Source organism: Hemibagrus wyckioides, linkage group LG03, assembly GCF_019097595.1.
Source record: "Hemibagrus wyckioides isolate EC202008001 linkage group LG03, SWU_Hwy_1.0, whole genome shotgun sequence".
Lineage (NCBI taxonomy): Eukaryota > Metazoa > Chordata > Actinopteri > Siluriformes > Bagridae > Hemibagrus > Hemibagrus wyckioides.
Window position 1 is genome coordinate 10,499,679 of NC_080712.1, and position 18,946 is coordinate 10,518,624.

Here is an 18,946-nt window from a genome sequence, read left to right on the forward strand (position 1 = left end):
AGCTACCGTTATAATTTTATCTCTGTGTTAAACCTTTCTAAAAAAAAAAAAGTATAGATTTATTTCTGCAAATTGTCTAATTAAACGTGTCAATTTGCAGACGTTACAAATTATTTTAAAAAAATCTATTCCTTAGATGATGTTAGAATTAAAATGTTAATTTCCCTGTAAAGATGCTCTCCAGATATATACCTTTACAGAAACATTTGTTTACATTTTGTTTAAACAAACAAAAAATCCTGTTATAGACTGTTATAAAAGGAGTACGGAATCAAAATCCAAAAATGATAAATAATCAATTATTTATCAGTAATATAACAGGCATGCACATGTAAAATTTCAATGAATGGAAATCATCTAACTACAGATATTTTTGGATTTTGATATAGTAAAGACTAGAGTAATACTGGAAAATATTCAAAGTAATACTGGAAAATATTCAAAAATTCAAAGTTTATGTTTCCACATAAGTAAGGGTGGTTTAAATGGTTTATAAAAGGATCTGACTTTATTAAAAAAATAAAATAAATGTATTTGTTTCCAAAAAGATTGCATTATATAAATTAATGTACATTTTCTGGCCACTTTGATGTATGCATTTTGTATCCAATTATCCAAAGCAATCATGTGGCATCAGCAGACAGCTATAGAATCATGCCGATATGCATGCTTCTATATCTATTTAATGCACTGTGCTAATGCCTGCATGATTGGCTGATTGGATAATTGCAGGAGTCAAATCAAGAAACTTTTATTGTCATTTCAAGAATATATACAGATAATAGAGATACAATAGAGACAATGTTTCTCCAGGACTCTAATAATAAGCAGGGGTTTAATTAAAGTGGCCAGTGAGTGTATATATCAGATAATGCAACAAACATGATAGGACAAAAAAACAGTGCAATCATTTTATATCATTTTAATTCTTCAATTTCATTGAGTTTTGCCATTTTCTATCATAGACTAATGGAAGATATGCTTTATATTCAATTTATCATTTACCATTTCACAGTGTGCTTCATCTTATCCATATTATTCTTCTGCTCTTCTGCCTGTACTGTCTCTAAGCTCACACTTACAAAGTTATATTGAATGCAAGTTATGTAGGTACTGTGCAGATATTCTTTATTATTTCATATATTATATAATATTATATTATTACACAAATTAGTAAAGCAGGATCTGTGCATTTTTAAGCACTTATAAAACCTAAATACAATGTACAATGTTCAAAATATTTACAGCAGAAATACAACAGAAAGTACATGGAGTCAAAGGTACATAATCAGAATAAAGCCTATGTGAGAAGTGTGGCTAAAAATCTCTTTTATATGTGTTCTCCATTTTGAATGCAGAAAGTTTTTGTATACACCACAGTTTACAGTATTATGCTTAGTTTTCAGAAGGTCACTTTTATTAGAAAGTAGTACAAAATTCAAAAGTACTTAAACAAACATTAAAATAAACGGTATACTCCACATTTTACATTTTTTTCAGTTATAGAACAGTTTAAAATATATGTTATATATATATATATATATATATATATATATATATATATATAGGTGCATTTTTTTAGTTTGTTTTCAAACCTTTTACAGCTGAAAATAAAATGAGGCCATCAAAAGTGAGCGCTCCCATGTCATAAATCAAAAGCAGCGTTGAGATTGATTTGAAATATTCCTGTAAGGAAACAAAAGAGGTCAAAGTTTCTGTACATTTTAGAAACATTCCAGCATCATGTGCTTAATATAGTAAACAAAATGAGGGCAAATAAAGGCTTAAAGCTGTGAAAACTCACAATGACTTCATCTTGTTCTCGACAACCATTGTGCATAAATGATTCACACATTTCTACAGACTTTATGTCATTGACTGCATAGCCATAAACAATAATGGCACACAATCCTGCCAACAGCCCAAAGCCACTGGCATACACACAGCTTTTCACCTAGAATAAAAAAGAAAACACAAACAGAATTTTTGTAGTATCAAAAAGAAAAACAATGTTCTTTGCCAGATGAACTTGTTAGCATCTTAATCTGCAGTTAGCTCTACCTAGAGTTAAAGGGCTGAAATACTGCCAGGATTTACCCGAAGCTAGCTGCTTTAACTGCATTCTGAACATACTCTAGCTATTATATATTTCAGCAACACCAGATTTTATTTTAAACAATTTCAGTTTTAAAAAAACTTGCCAGCTTCCTGGAAGGAGTTCTTTCACATGCCATTGCAAACGATCCTCCAGCCACAAACTACACAGAGAAGACATTAAAGAATCATTATAGAAAGTTTGACCTGTGCTCCCTTTATGTTTGACTTTGTTCATATTGAAGGTGACAATTTTAAAATAAATTTCATGATATGCGAACAAGACATAAATTCCTCTGAGTGATTCATTTGCAATCGATCAATATGTGACTATTTCACAAACAGTGAAAAAAACTTACTACTGCTCCGACGAAAACTGGGCACAGATGTAGTATTTTTATGTTGAAGCTCATGTAGTAAGTCGGAAGTCCCAGAAGCATTTGGAACAGTCCAAGTAATATTGTAATAACCTATAAAAGAAAAGTATCATGTTACAATGGACTAATTTACTACTGAACTACAGCTACTACTGATGATAATAATAATTAATGCATCTTTGATGCCTTGATGTATTTACTTCTTTAACTTCACCACTACATACAGCAATAAGCAAAAAAAAACCTAACAGTTGATTTTATGGGATGTCTGCTCTTTTGTAACAAAATAAAATGAAAACAAGGATAAAATAAAAGCTTCACCAACAGATCCACATCTCATCACTCACCGCTACAACCTCAGGATCGTAAACCCTGAACAGACGATGCAGTTTGCATGGTGGTACAATATGTGAGTCTGCCATCTAAAAAAGAAAAGGAATATGAACATAAACATGTACCTAGGAACAGAAATACCATTTACTTTTAAAGCAAATAAAATAAAAAGACCTTGGTTCCTTTCTTGTAACTAAATAACAGTGGGGGCAAAGGTCTGCTTGAATGTTTATTCACAGAGCAAAAATAAACCATAAAAATTAGGCAATCTAATGGAGTTTAGTGAAAATGACCTCCAGTCAGTAGATGTTGTGACACTGATTGTGCCTCTTCAATGATTTATTCAATAATATTAAGCGTAGTGATCAGTTATGGTGTTCAGGGGTTTTGTGAGGGGGGGTTTGTAATATATATAAATTCTAACCTCTAAATAAATAGGCCTCTAAAATGTATGTAAAGTAGTAAATAAAAAAATCTATTATATTTAAATTTCATATTAGATTCTTAATTCATTAAACCATTCATTAAATGGTTTGTGAAATAGTAGAGAAATATGCGATTTAATGGTAAATAGCACTGTATACTTCCAGAAGAAAGAAAAGAAAATGTGCACAGAACATTATTTATATATTTGTTTCTTTGTTTGCATATTCCTTTAGTTAGTTAGTTAGTTTTACACACATGGTTGGAATATACACTTGATCACTAGCACCACCTTCTGTTCTGTAGGCAGGGGAAAAATCCAAATTAAACACTAGTATCATTTTAAAGTGTCAGACAACTGACTGCTTGATATAATCATAATTACATTTTAAAAAAGCTTTTAAAAACACAAATAATAATTGGAGATGAACTCTATGTAAGCTTTCACACTCTATTATATTTGTTCATTAAAATAGAAAAGAACTGTGTGTATAATAAGACGAAGAAGCTTATTGGTCTGAGGATATGTGTGTAGATTAAAGGTGCTGATGTTCGGATGTCTGGCTGTGAATCAGTGGCAAGGGAGAATGACAGAGTAGGAAAAATATGATAGGAAAAATAGGAAAAATACAACCAACATTCATTTGACCTTTAAATTTGTTTAGTTGTTGTTTACATACTGTATGTTTCTATATATGGGAACAGTTGTATATCGACTGTAAGGTTTTACATGAAATAATGGACTTTGGGTCTAACACCAGAGCTTGCCTGAATTCTGGAATAAAACATACATGCTAAAACATGACTGATAGGTTTATATTAAAAAACGCATTCTAATGCATTATTTTTTCTATTATTACAGTTCATACCCAGGCAGATGGCACAAGCAGTTGCATGGCAGATGGTCTAAATAAATTAAGACTGAACAGATTCTTGTTTTAAGTGATAACAAAGTAAAATGTATAATCGTTGGTGTGGTGACCTTTTTGTCTTAGAAATGTATTTAACAATTACTACACTTTTTGATTTTTTCCAAGCATGGGAAAATCTTCAGAACAAACCAGTTTAGACTGGGGAGCAAACAACTGCTTAATGTGGCTTCAACTTAAGTGATAACAGATACTAAACTGTCCCCCAAACATTTCACAATATTAAATCTGGCTACAAACCGTTAAAATGTGCAGCGTGTAGTACATTAATAAATTAAAGATGGTACTCATTGGCTAACTGCTGTGTTTAAAGCGGAATAACACACTCCACAGTCTGTAGTTATACAAAAAATAATCGTGTTTTACTGCATCACACATATTATATTCATATAACTACATGGTCTGTTGTGTGTTATTCTTTATATAAAACATTGACTTCATTGTTAATGCAGATGAAAGTATTACAATGGGTTTCTGCATGACTAGTTTGAGAAGGGAGGGAAGAGTGGAACAAATTCTTTTCACTGGTGGAATGCATACTGCAGGGGCCACAACTGACATTTATAATGATGCAGCTTCTTAAAAATTCTCCAACTTAAGCCTTTCAGCCTACAAGTACTATTCTACAGTGAACTTCAGTAAGAATGGCAACTAAATTAACTACTGTTTTATGAAGCAACCGAAGTGTATTTATTCTTTCGCTGGAGATTTCTGCACAGGAAGTGAGTGGATACTGGATCCAATCCAAAAAGAAAAAGATACCCAGAGAGGGAAAGACAGGGAACTTTGATGAAAACCACATGTTCTGCTTGCAACATTGTGGAATGCAAAACATAAATGTGTTTAGAGAGTGACACAGGTTTCTACACTTCTTCTTCAAAACATAGTTTTGTATTATCAGATGAGAAAAAATGCATAACTATGTCCACAAGAGTTGTAGGTTTGTGGGTTTGTAGCTATGGATGAGAAAACAGCACTGTCAAATGGACCGTTAAAATGGTGTACAATGAACTCCAGTACATCAACATCGAAAGACGGGGTGGACTCGTGAGTTAGCATTGCCAGATTGGCCAAAATTAAAAAATTTGATGAGCATTTTCTCCAAAAACCTCCTGTAGTTTTGTCAGTAGTGCTTCTCTCATTGTGCTCTATAACATAAATGCACCATCATAATAATACAAAATCTATCAGTTCATTACCGCCATGTAACTGGCAATTTTGACAGCATGAAACAGTCAGCCTCTTTCTGTAAACTCTATTCTGTGTAGCATTACAAGTATAGTGATCTTTTACTACATTTAGCCTTCCTCAACTTTTTGTCATTACCATATAGCACAAAGAAAATCACTTCTTAAAAGCAACTTACAACAGAACTACACTCAACTAATGAAATTAAAATGTGATGACATAAGATTCCACTGAAACCACGTCTTTTGCTATATGATTAACATGACAACAACAGAAAACAAAATAAAGAACACTGACAAAAAAAACCCAAAAACAAACCTGCTGGACATGTATAAATGAAAGGGTTAATATGTGGACATTTTTTCGCTTTAGGTCCAAACTCCATAGCAGTCTGACATAGAACTGTGTTTCTCTCTTTTTTTCTTTTCTTTTTTTTTACCAAACTGAGCATAGCAAATTACATTTATAATTGACCAAGGAGATAAATATGCTGTATTAATTATGGAGATTGCTAAATGTGTCCCCTACAGCACTGCAGTACTGGAACCCATGCATTAGGTGCCATTTTAAACACTCTGGCAACACAATTCCCGGTTGTTCTAGGGCCAGTATCTCACCACCACCCCCTCCTCAAACACACACACACACACACACACACACACACACAACCTATTCACAACCTATTAATTCACTAAAAATGACTGAAACCACTGCACAAATCTAACTATTAGTAAGCATTCACACAGTATACACACCATCCACTTAAAACACAAGTTGACTTTAAATGGAAGAAAAAAAAAGGTCTGAAGGTCTGTGTTAGTTCTAAGAAGGTCTGAACAAAGCCATGGACTTACTTTTCACAGCAAGAGTTGGTGACACAGTAATCACTTTATTTAGCAGGAGAGAGAGAACCTGGGGTAGTGGTGATATCGAGGCGCACAGAAAATAAAGTGCGCATGTATTAACGCACTGGTGAGGGGGGAGGGGGTGTGGGGTGGGGTGGGATGGGGGGGCCTACTGGAAGGACCACATGTACTTCTCAGAAACGGGGGAGAAACGGGCGGGACCTTGTGTGTGCGAACTTCATCAAATCTCTCTTAGGCTCATTTTTTTGTTCTCTCGACAGTGTAACCAAAGGGGAAAGTTTGGAGTAGTCTGAAGATTTCAGCACTTCGGGTAGGTTCATATGGTAACACTGATAATAAAATGTACATTTAAAAATGACACACATCGCACTTTGTTCGCGATAGATGTGTGTGTGTGTGTGTGTCGTCGTGTTAGTGTCTAAGCGATGCTGGCGCAGTGACCCTGTTTACGGCGGCTGCGTTCCAACAGCGCACTAACGCACTAAATAGTATGTATACTAGCAAGGTTAGTGAGTGGCTTTGGACGTGATCTTCGTGTAAGTAGTATTTGTTTAGTTCTTTACATAAATTCTCTGTAGGCTATGTTCTTATTTCTGCTCCTTTTCTACTTGTACTACTAAGAAAATTAAACTAATACAGGGCCCATACATAGGTATTTTACATTTACATTTCTGGCATTTGTCAGACACCCTTATCCAGAGCGACTTACAATTTATAACTGTAAGTTATAAAGAACATATCCAGAGCGACTTAGAATTTATCTCATGTTATACTACTGAGCAATTGAGGGTTAAGGGCCTTGCTCAGGGGCCAAGCAGTGGCAGCTTGGTGGCTGATCAGGAGTCCAATACCTTAAGCACTAAGCTACCACATCGGGTATGTTGTTGATACAATTTACTTCTAGCTATAATACCAAACTTGGCACAATAAAGAATAAAAAAAAAACAAAGAATTTAGAAGACATTTATCAGTATGTAACATTGCAACATATCCAAATTTTGCTCAAGTTGGTTGATACAGCTGAAATCCGTCAAGGATAGTTAAAGAGCATGCTAATGACCTCCACCCTTGAAAAAAGTTCACAGCACACATCACTTTGTCCATTGGAAGTCATCGGGCCCCAGCATTTTCCAAAAAAACAGAAAAACTTACATAAACATCTTACTGACAGATGTAAGGAAAATGACATTCAGCATTTTTAAACAGCGCCCCGTAGTGAACCAGATATAAATGCTGTGACACCCGGCCTCATCTCCCCTCCTTATGTTACTGTTATATTATTAGCTATAAATTATGTAGAAACATACTTTTGATTTTTTTTAAAAAATACACTGCTAAGTGGTTCTCTTTTTATTGAATGTCTAGGCACGAGAACAAGATGGCATTGACAGTGTCAAGTGACTTGTCTGTCAATGTGGCTACAGACCAGAATGTTAATAAATTATCAGACAAAAAGGAGGTACTAAACAGGAGCATACAGAAAGGAGAACCTAAATCAATGGGGGTAAGTCGTTGTATCAAATACAGCCCAGATGTTGTTTTTGGATATTATATAATATTCCATTGTTAACAACTTTAAAGTATAAAATAAAAGCCAGAAAAGGGCTTATGAATGTTTCATAATCTCTCTGATTTTAAAATGCTCTTATTATAAGACACAAGGTGAGTCCTGTCTTATTTGTTAACAAGCAGTCTCCTTCTAGATTTCCCAGGTCATGCTTGGATTTCTAATCATCTCTTACTCTGTGCCACTGCTCTCTGCCAAACTCACAGAGGTTGTAACATTTGGTGTGCCGTGGTGGAGCGGAATATCTGTAAGATAAAAGTTTTTCCCCTAAAATCAGTCAATAAAACTTAATGTACATTAAAACCACTGGCATATCTACATGTTTTTTCTTTTTCTTTTTAGTTTGTCGTTGCAGGTGCTGTTGCTCTTATAATGGATAAACAGAGCAGTGTTTCTTTGGTAAGCTGGCATTATACTATTTTAACAAAATTATTTATATTCTTGAATATTTATTTACTTGTTTATTTATTTTATTTTTATATTATTTATTTATTTTTATTTATTTATTTTATTTATTTATTTATTTTGCTTGCTTGCATGGCATATGCTCTACATAACATTAAGCCTAATAATAAATTTATTAAAACATGCTGTCCTTAACAAAAAAACATTTTTGAAATGTTTATAAAGGTTAAAATAAAGGTTAAAATGGTTGTTTTGTTAAGAAATGTTATTTAAACTTCTATGGAAGGAGTCCATAGGTTTTTCAGCACTGAAAGAAAAGAGAGAGAGGCACTGGTGAGGGGACAGACTGGACCTGGCTGCTAAAATAGGAACTAGTTTCACAGACATCCCACAAAATTAAATGTAAATAAATGTGTATAAAATGATAAATGAATGACAATTGTTTCCTTAACTAATAATAAATTGAGCAATTGTGATGTAAAAGTTATAAATCACTTGCTTTACAATGGGCCACATCACACCAACCCTTTATTGATTCTTTTCCTATAACAACACACTCCATTGTATTTTATTCCTCACTTATACAAAGTAGTGTTCAACTGAGTCAAAACACAATTGGTGCACTGTAGTCTTAAAGGAACGAGTACATTAGACGGAGAGCTCATGTTGGACATTTGGGGGACAAAGTTAGGGAGGCCATATTAAGATGGTTTGGACATGTTCAGAGGAGGGAGAGTGAGTATATTGGTAGGGGAATGTTGGACATGGAGCTGCCAGGCAGGAGGCAAAGAGGAAGGTCAAAGAGGAGGTATATGGATGTAATAAATGAGGATATGAAGCTAGTGGGTGTAAGTGTTGAGGATGCAGAAGATAGGGATAGGTGGAGAGAGTTGATTGGCTGTGGTGACCCCTGAAGGGAAAAGCTGAAAGAAGAAGAAGAAGTCTCTTAAAGGAGCAGAGGCTAAATGTAAGGTTTCCATCCACTGTCCAGAAAAAAAGTTGCATTAATGGGAGTCATCATACACCTTCATGTCCCATGTGCCTGCAGTCTCTGATACAGCAAGTTTTATAGACAGTTATTACGTTCCACCAAAAGCCCAACCAGTCCCTATCGCATCGTTTTCACTCATAATTTGCAATATTCTTTTTTTGTTTACTATCTCTAGGTCTTCGCATGCATGGTGTTCACAATATTCGCTGCAGTCATCTCGGTTATTGCAGTAATCTTCTACATGGTTGATATTGTGAAGCACCCACAGGCTACTTGCGAGAGGAACACAGTACATCCATGTGATGAAGAATATTATGCCTCGGTATGGCAGAGGCAATTGTGCCACCCTGAACCTTTACATTTCAGTTTTGTTAATACTTTAATGCATGCAAAAACCTGGGAGCATGTTTTGTTTACTTTTAATAAGCTACACTGTGGACTGAAATTACATTTGAATTTTTTCTCTTTCTTTTTTCATAGAGATTCAGTGTAGAAGTGAAGTCAATTCTCATGTCTCTCAGTATGGTGCAGACTGCCATCTCCTCTGCTTTTGGATTCATTCTGTACAGAGAAAGGCAAAATTTTAACAACTACATAGTAAGAGCAATATATAAAAACATTTGTCTTAACTCCTGACTCTGCTCAGTACTATTTTCATCATAGATATGAATCAGTATTACTGCACAGCTAGTGCAACTTGTTCAAAGGTTCATGCACTGGTCAATCTGTAACCTAGTGGTTGACAAGTCCCAGAGTCTGAAAAAGTTCTCTGCTCTAAAACTGCATCGTTTGACTGCGTAGCTGCCTTGGCGGTAGTCCATGCAGAGTAGTACATTCACAAGAGAGTTTATTACATCTGCACATGCAATTCCTAGTTCAAGGCATTTTAAAATGATTATTGCTGTTTGGTTATTTACATTATTACTTGATGAATTATTCACATGTTGACGCTGGTTGATAAATTTATGCTATAATTACAAACCCAAATCACTGTCTTATATTACGGGATGTACATAGAACTTTTCAAAGAGGATGAGATTGTTTAATGGCAGAAGGAAATCTGGAAAAATCTTGTATGAACTTCATTAGAGAATCGATCCTTTTAACCCTAGGTAGCTTAAAATGAATGAAAACAATTACGATTATGATTTAAAGTGACTTAAAGCTATCTATCTATCTATCTATCTATCTATCTATCTATCTATCTATCTATCTGTCTATCTATCTATCTATCTATCTATCTATCTATCTATCTATCTATCTATCTATCTATCTATCTATCTATCTATCTATCTATCTATCTATCTATCTGCCTATCTGTCTGTCTGTCTGTCTGTCTGTCTATGTGTGTGTGTGTGTGTCTGTCTGTCTATTGATTTGACCTAACTAAAGATTTGTCTGAACCTGTCTCTTTTTTTTTCTCTCCAAGTTCGTGAATTGAGGATTTCCTGTATTTGAAAAGAAAAACCCTGACAGCTCTGGACTTCAATCAGCTGCCACACATCTTTATATTTACATATTTCTAAAATACATGACGTTCTCTTATTCATAGATATATTGTATTCTATAATGGACAGTATGTATTGGGATGCATTGGACATTTTGTTAACATATTATATAATATAGGCTACATACAATGAATCTTTCAAAATTGCATCAGAGAAGCTCGAAAACTGGGTTGAGTACATTTCAGCTGCGTAGAGTTCTGGTCTACTGTTTTGCTAGTTTCCTTGAATGTACAATACAAGCTGTGTTATGTCTATTCTTGCAGCTGGTGGCCTTTAACCTTCCAAAATTCTTCCACAAGTCCCCACAGTATTTCCTGCTCATAACAGAAGTACTCAGCTCTTCTGCTTCATTTGTAATGGGAAACAGTCTACAATTGTTGTACTGTAAAATTGTCCCATAATTTCTTGTATAGTCCGAATATAGAGATGCCAAAAATGAATGAGCACGTTCAGTTGTCAGCTACATCAAATTTGTTTTGTTTTACTTTATTAAAATTTATTGATTTGTGTCATTGTATGGGAATTTCAGCGAGAACAATTTCATAACGAATTCTTATATTTTTTGAATGTTCCAACACTAGTAGTTTCATATATGGCATTTATACACATGTTCTATTAAAAAAAAGTCTATAATAATGTACGCATTTGGGTTTTTTATTATTTTTATCCATTTGTTCTGTTAGATTTTGACTTTACCCACAAAATCGGAGAACTATAAATAAATAAATAAATAAATATTAGTCAGTATACCCTAATTTTATATTGTCTGTTATTGTATATTCATGAATAAATGTGTGAACTAATTACACTTGTCTAATAGTTAAACTAGTCTCAGTCACACGTTTTGTACAATTTTCTGGTCACAACCTGTTGAAGGTTCTGTGTATACAAATAAGTTGATCAGTTGGAGTCTTTTCTCTTACAGGTGAGCTCCCTGGAGCAGTTTCTTGTGGGGTCAGTGTTTAGGGACTTGTTATGGAATTGGAGGGAAATGATGGATGAGGAAGTAGCTCCTATAGTACACATCAATATTACCTCCTACAAAATGTAGTTTTCATGGGCACATTGTGTTACAAATAAGCGAAAAGTGTGATATAGTATATTGGGGTTGCTTTTTAAGTGCAAACACAAGGGTCTAAGTACTTCAGGATCAATCCACACATCGATAGAAACGAAGCTAAGAAGCCTGCATATGCACGCGGTGCAAAATTTTAACCTTATGCAACGCTTTTAATTCACTTGTTCTAAGTATGTTAGATTCTGTGGTGTTTTGTCTTACAGAATTTTAAAACGCATAGAATATTACTAAAATTCCTAAACCAATAACACAAACTTAGCGTAGATTCTTAACTTCAAATCAGATGGACTTGTAAACCGAATCTGTTGATTCAAAAGAACTGATTAAGGATTCATTCACCAAGCTTGTGGTTAGCAATTATTTTCTTACAAATTATCAACTTAGTTATGATGGGCAGTTAGATAACAAGCTAAACTAAATCTTGAATCATTTATGCTACACCAAACACAATCACTGTGTTACACAATACATAGGCTATACAGTGTCATTGTGCTACACCCAGTCAATACCATAATATTGGTTAAGCACTAAAGAACATATTCATTTTATAACACAACCTTCCTATTTACAATTTTAAATTGTGGTAAATCCAAGCCTTGAACCTGTCCACACTGGTGAGCCACACCTCAAGCCTGCTGCTGGTAGATTGGTAGCTGTGTCTCTTTGCAAACTCTTGATTGGGTGATACATGGCATCATAATGTGACCCAAGGAAGAGCAGAATGTGCCCTACTTCAGCACCAGTGACCTGAATCTAGCTGGCTTCTTGCTCATCCTTGCCTAGGTCATGAACCTCTCTGGGCCCTATGTAGGATTCATCCTCTACCCTGGACTGATGTGTGGTTGTCTATATATCAAGGACAAAGTGGATCACTGAAAATGTTCACTTCATGATGATGCCCTTCCTCAACTGATGCCTATTTAATGAAGAGGATGGGATTCAGGATAAAGCTTCTGTAGTAACTCATGATGATATCAATGATCTTTGTAGGAAAATGCAGCCTTGACCAGAAAGTATAAACCTGTACTCAATTCTCAATTGGGAGGTCTAACCAGAACACAGCCAAATCTCCAAATAACTCTGGCTGTTTTAACGATCTTTATCACCGTCTTCCACCTGGACTCACTTATGTCAAACTCCTTTAGTGGGCTTACAAGGGCCTCTGGAAAATAATTAATTATTTATATAATTCTACCTTGTGATTACCAAAGCTGTATGATTATTTTTATTATTATTATTATTATTATTATTATTATATACAAGTTTAAATAAGAAGGATACATCTAACATTCCTGTATTACTATTTTGTACTGATTTTTCTGCACTTAACATTAATTAAAGTAGAAGTGAAGATGATTCCTCTATATTCATTAAGATATTCATCTCCCCATTACACTGTACACATGATAATATCAAGCAGCAAACTGCTAACCCAGTCACACTCTAAATCAAGAGTCAAACCCATTTTAACATGCCAGAATTATGTTGTGGAAAACAACTCAGATGTTGGTACTTTCGTTAAGTTTTTTTCACTGTGGTACTGTCTGCTATGCATGACACTATAAAATCATGAATAAAGAAAACCAATGGATCTTAGTGAAAGTGTCAAGGGGTCAATTTATGTTAAGAGATATATGTTTTTTTCAGAAACCAGAGTCAGCTCACAGCTTTCTAACAGCTGGGGTCCAAGAGTCTACTTGTTTGTGAACACACATGACTAATATAATGGATTTTACTGTGCTGTATAAACACAGAAGATGAATCACTTTATTATTGAGGTCAGCAGCTTGTCTTTTTCTAGTGCTGCATGTGTGGGATTTTTGACCGTGCTTCACATGATGAACTAAAGTTCCTCTCACTGTATCATACAAACAAGCAATAAAATAAAGCTTTCACCAGTGTGTTTAAACTGACCTCTCTAGTGAAACAAAATGTCTGGGTTGCAGCTAATGTGTACGTTTATGTTGTCTTATTTTTGTTTTACGTTAGTGTCTCATGTGTGCTTGTGTACATGGAGGAGACACATTTTGTCAGTAGTCAAGCTCTTGGCCCTAAATCAGGATTACCAACCAACGACTTTGTTGTTAGATTTGGTGAATTTTAGAACATGGTAATGCCCTTGTTTACAAAGCAGGCGCCATGAAGACATGGTTTGCCAATGCTGATGTGGAAGAACTTCATTGGCCTGCGATGAATTACAAGACTAACTGCACCCTTAGGTATCTGGAAGTCAAATCAGGTCAACTGGACTTCTTTCTAGTCAGATCAAAACTTTTCACTACTGCTTCAGCTTCTTCAGTCTGAGGGAAATTGGCAGGATTCCTCGAATTTGTATTCCCCAGGATCCTCACGGATCCTCCCCTGCCTGGGTGGCCTTGTTAAGAGAATAAGGGGAGGTGGGAATGGGAGGCGGCGTTAGGAGTAAACATTTAGGATGTAATGACCACCGAGAAGGAGAGTAAGGGAAGAGTGTACTGAAGCATCAGGGGTAACGATCAGCGAATGTGAGAGTCCTAGGTTTTTTTTTTCTTCATCTTCTTGGGGATGGATGAAACAGCATGAAACATAGGAGACAGTTTGTGCCGAAGACCTCCACCTCTGTTGAGAGAAGGATTTTCCACCTGGACATAGATGGCCTCCTTCACTCCTCCCTCAAACCATCTGTCTTCTCTGTCTAAGATGTGTACCTTTTCATTTACATTTCTTTCATTTGGCAGATGCCCTTATCCAGAGCGACTTACAATTTATCTAATTTTATACAAGAGCAACTGGGGGTTGAGGGCCTTGCTCAGGAGCCTAACAGTGGCAGCTTGGTGGACCTGTGATGCCAACTCACAACCTTCTGGTCAGTAGTCCAGCACCTTGACCACTAAGCTACCACATCCCCACACGAAACAAACCTTTTCACGCTTTCAGATGCTGGTACATAGCATTTACTCCTAACACTGCCTACCATTCTCACTTCCCTTTGTTCCCATAAGAAGGCTACCCATGGAGGGAAGGATCTGTGACCCTGGAGAATACAAGTTCGAGAAATCCTGACGATTTACCTCAGACCGAAGAAGCTGCTCGGATGACCGAGAACCGCACCTGGATGACTGAGAATCTTCAGAGACACATTCCACCCTTAGGCCTTTTCTTACCCAACATCAGACCTTATCAATACTGATATTTGTTGCTGAAAGTTTAACATAGCACAGTATTCAGCAGGGTAACTAAGATGACATACCAAGCCGCTTTCCAAATTTCCAAAATCTTCTATGTATGTAAACTCCGTTATGGTTATTATTTGTTGCTTGAAGATTATACAAAATGGCCTGGAAGTTTAAACCTTGGTACATTTTGCATTTTGTATCAGTAGGTGGCAGTATTGCATCGTTTAATTAATCCCTGAAAAACCACGGGCTAGTCCCCAAATGGCTCCATATTGTAAAATGAAGTGGACTAGACAGTGTAAACGCCATTATCCTCGATAAAGGGCAAATATCTAGGGCAGTAGGGGGCAGTTTGGGATTCAGCCGCGGAATGTCTGCTATGTACCGCCGAAGACGTTCATTGCTGGAAGTTAGGTGTTGTTGCTTGTCCTTGCATTTTATTTATTTTAAGAGGTTTTGTTTGTTTGTTTGTTTGAAAGGTAGAGGTTCTGCTAAATTCCTCACATTGAGCAAACATCGTCGCGCTTCACTTTTCCAAGCCCTGAGGAGGTTTCCGGTTTTCATATTTGACATCTGCATTACTTCCGCTATTGTCTTCAAGAATGTTAGAGAGTTATTACAGATGATCGGGAATGATCTGAGGTTTAGAATCACGGAAGAGTAACGCACCGTAAGCTTTATTCATTGCACATGCAGTTTAAGACCGTAAAATGGCGACGTTTTTGGTCACTATGGTGATTATCTTGTCCACGCTGACTTGTGAGAGTGTGTATGCTGTGTCAGAAACTGCCTCGACCATGTGGCAGAGCGCACACTCCGCCGTTAAGAGTCTGGGAGATGATGCTCACTCCTATCTGGTATCCCTCCTGGGAAAACAGACAGTCGACACGCTACTAAAGGTAATAATAATAATAAAAAAGACCTAATGTTTCTCTGTTTGTTTTGTGCAGTCTAACTACCTCTCCCGCGAACAGTTTCCCACAGTTTTGTAAAAATGAATTACTGCTTAGTAGCCAGTTTAGATTTATTATAATTGTGCCCTTTATTTGCACTCATGGTGTACTGAAGGATACTTTGCATGTAACCCATCTATTGCTGTAAGTCATTGCACTCCAGATATTTTTAGGGTGGTGGAAAATTCTTAGTGAGGCAGCGACACTGACATGATGGTGGATGTTTGGTGCAACAGGCACAAAAACATTGAATTTCTAGGACCAGTCTAACTTTTTGGCTTGTTTGAATGTCTGCAGCTAGAAACTCGAGCTCCTCATTTCCTTACAAAATTTGTGTATGAAATTTGTTTACGGTGTTTTAAATGTTCACCTTAACACAGATGTATCTGATGCTCATAATAGTGTCATGGCTGTGCAGAGAATCGTACAGAAAGCTAGATATATTATATGATTTATATGTGCTATTGTGTAGTAGACACAGGCCCTTAAGTGAGTTTGTATTGCATGTAGTGTCCGATTTGTGTTTTTTCACTAGCAGGAGCAGAACCCGATTTGGTCTTCTGTTGTTGTAGCCCACCTTTCACCGATACAGCGACTTGCAGCAACAAAGCAGCTGGAAACCATTTTATTTATTTTTTTAATAAAAGCTGGTGACTCCCAGGGACCTGAGTTTCTGTGGCCGTTGGCAAAGACCGTTGAGAATTGTTCAACTTCATGCAAATATGCAGTGAATAGAAATGGGAGTGAAGACGGCAGAGGCTAAACCTGATCCACTCACTTCATCTTGTTTGAAGAAATCTGCTTTGGATTTCTAGTTTCAGCCATCTACTGTTAAATGTAATCATTATGGCAACCAGTAGTAGAAATGCCTTCATAGTTCAGTGACTGGCAACTTGCAGCGCTAAAAATGCTGTATGCGTCAGTGTAACATTAAGGTTTGGCGTGTCGTGTGTTCTGAGATGCTTTTCTGCTCAACATGTTTGTAAACAGTGATAATTTGAGTTATCATCAAAAGACCAATCCATTCTGACTCTTCTCTCAAAAAAAAAAACACAACCCTATGTGGACTTCGAGGATGACAACAACCTTCTAATTAATACACACACTAACATTCTACATATGCTGTATCTGCATGACACAACTGACTGTACATAACTGCAGAAAGGACATTGTTCATATCACACTCCCCGGTGCTTAGAATAATTTATAATCACACTCTGGTGTCACCCACATGAGTTTGGTTTCTCTCAAGGTTTCTTCCTCATACCATCTAAGGGAGTTTTTCCTTGCCATAGTTGCCTCAGGTTTGCTCACTAGGAATGATTTTATCTACTTTTTGCACTATGTATTTTGTTTCTTATGTTCTATAAAGCTGCCTTGAGACAATGTACATTGTTAAAAGCACTATACAAATAAAACAATTGAATTAAACTCTAAAAACTATTGTGCATGAGTTCAGTAATATCTGAAATAATGAAAGCAGCCAATAATAGACATGTATGATTTGGCACCTTTGGCTCTTAGATCTTTTGGCTCTTGTTTGTTTTGATTGTTTTCCAGTTCAACAGAACTGAAATTTCATGACAGATAAATAGTCTAGACAAATAGTAAACTGCATGGTGAAAATTGGTTTCCTAAGCCTATAAATATCAGGGAACATGTGAGAGCCAGAGAGTTCTATAGGTAATATTGTTTTTATTCGTTTCAACAGACCATAGAAGAAGCCAAAAAAGTGACATCACAGGCTGCAGCTCATGCTCTGAATGTAGTGGCAGCATACGTCACAGATTTTCTGGGTGCTGCTGGAGTTGATGGTGAGTTTATACTAGTATTATTGTTATTAATTTAAGTAGTAATACTAAATTCCACCCAAGCATAAGGTGGCCTTTATACTGTGAGTGGAAAGTATGTGCTGTTCTGTCCTCAGAAGAATGGTAAAAAGGAAAATATTCAATTATTGTATATTTTTTAATATTAATTGTGTGTTTTTAATTCTATTAATATTTAGAATAAGGTGCATTCTTTTTCTATTAGTAGTGTTTTTAAATCACATGGATCACACAAGTTTATTTTACTGAAAGTTTTCTTTTTGTCATTTTTTGTTTCTTTTTGTCCAGCCAAACTGTTTGTAAAGCGCTTCACCCCTGAAGGTGTGGTCTTCGTGGCAAAGTGGGCCTTGCTGGTTGTGCTTGGATACTGGCTGCTGTCTTTGGCAGTTTGTCTGATTGCGGGTGTTGTTAGACGAACCTTGTTTCTGATAAAAGTCATCTTTGCCATTGCCGCATTCGGGCTGATTGTGAGTGATGGTGAAGCCAGTGCCGAAACCACAGCGATGAGACTAGCTGGCCTGGTGCTCGCTTGTGTCCTGCTGGGTATTGGACCTTCATTTTTCAAGGGAGATGCCAATGCCCACCTGGAGCAAAAAGTCAAGGGGATGGAGAAACGGCTGAAAGAGATGGAGAGGAAGAGCAAAGAAGAATGAGAGCTACTAAAATTTGATAAAGGCTGAATTGGATGTGAGCATGCCATTGACTCAGTAATGTGTTAGGTTTTTTTTTTATTGTTGCTTCAGACATGGAATGACTGACATGTTAGAAACAGAAACGTAAAACATGTAGAGTCACTACAATGAAAATCTTGGAAAACACTGATTAAGGGGTGGATGTTTTTTAAGGGTTTGTTTATTTATTGGGCATATATTTATATTTATCCAGTTTCCTGTTATATTCAGACAAATGGTGTACTTGGGGTGTACTTGTCTGTCTTTAACTTATTATGTTCATTTTATTGTGTACATGTACATTTTAAAGAATGAACATTTGTTTTTCCAAAACACTGCATAATTAAATGAGATTCCGCTTGAATTCTTTTATATTTTATTCCAAACTTTACATCAATTATGAACAAGTTTCTTTTTCTGATGTGTATTAAGAATCTAGAAATATAATTCAATAAAGTCAGTCCTCCGGGGTCTTCAGTCTTGTACCCAGTGACTTTATGCCGGGGAATTTATTTTTATACTTTCACCAATTGTTGGTGGTGTCAATATTTTTTTTGGCTTGTTTGTATACCTGTTCAT

The 18,946-nt window shown here is 36.0% G+C and overlaps 3 protein-coding genes across 3 annotated transcripts; 2 read left to right on the forward strand and 1 right to left on the reverse strand.

Moving 5' to 3' along the window:
- Window positions 1-592: 592 nt before the first annotated feature.
- Window positions 593-6,333, reverse strand: si:dkey-9i23.16 (uncharacterized protein LOC571915 homolog). The gene is made up of 6 exons (XM_058382235.1): window positions 6,199-6,333; window positions 2,819-2,893; window positions 2,454-2,564; window positions 2,202-2,258; window positions 1,805-1,954; window positions 593-1,686 (listed from the first exon to the last, which is right to left on the reverse strand). Exons 2-6 carry the CDS (start codon window positions 2,891-2,893, stop codon window positions 1,579-1,581), a joined length of 501 nt encoding a protein of 166 aa, XP_058238218.1. The 5' UTR covers window positions 6,199-6,333; the 3' UTR covers window positions 593-1,578.
- Window positions 6,334-6,360: 27 nt separating this feature from the next.
- On the forward strand, window positions 6,361-11,428 carry tmem176 (transmembrane protein 176). Its single transcript, XM_058382220.1, has 7 exons — window positions 6,361-6,520; window positions 7,576-7,714; window positions 7,914-8,024; window positions 8,120-8,176; window positions 9,349-9,495; window positions 9,654-9,770; window positions 10,603-11,428. The coding sequence occupies exons 2-7, from the start codon at window positions 7,589-7,591 to the stop codon at window positions 10,612-10,614; spliced, it is 570 nt and encodes a 189-aa protein (XP_058238203.1). The 5' UTR covers window positions 6,361-6,520; window positions 7,576-7,588; the 3' UTR covers window positions 10,615-11,428.
- A 3,705-nt stretch (window positions 11,429-15,133) lies between these two features.
- tmem109 (transmembrane protein 109) lies at window positions 15,134-18,731 on the forward strand. The gene is made up of 3 exons (XM_058382195.1): window positions 15,134-15,813; window positions 17,579-17,681; window positions 17,985-18,731. Exons 1-3 carry the CDS (start codon window positions 15,625-15,627, stop codon window positions 18,347-18,349), a joined length of 657 nt encoding a protein of 218 aa, XP_058238178.1. The 5' UTR covers window positions 15,134-15,624; the 3' UTR covers window positions 18,350-18,731.
- The last annotated feature ends 215 nt before the right edge of the window (window positions 18,732-18,946 follow it).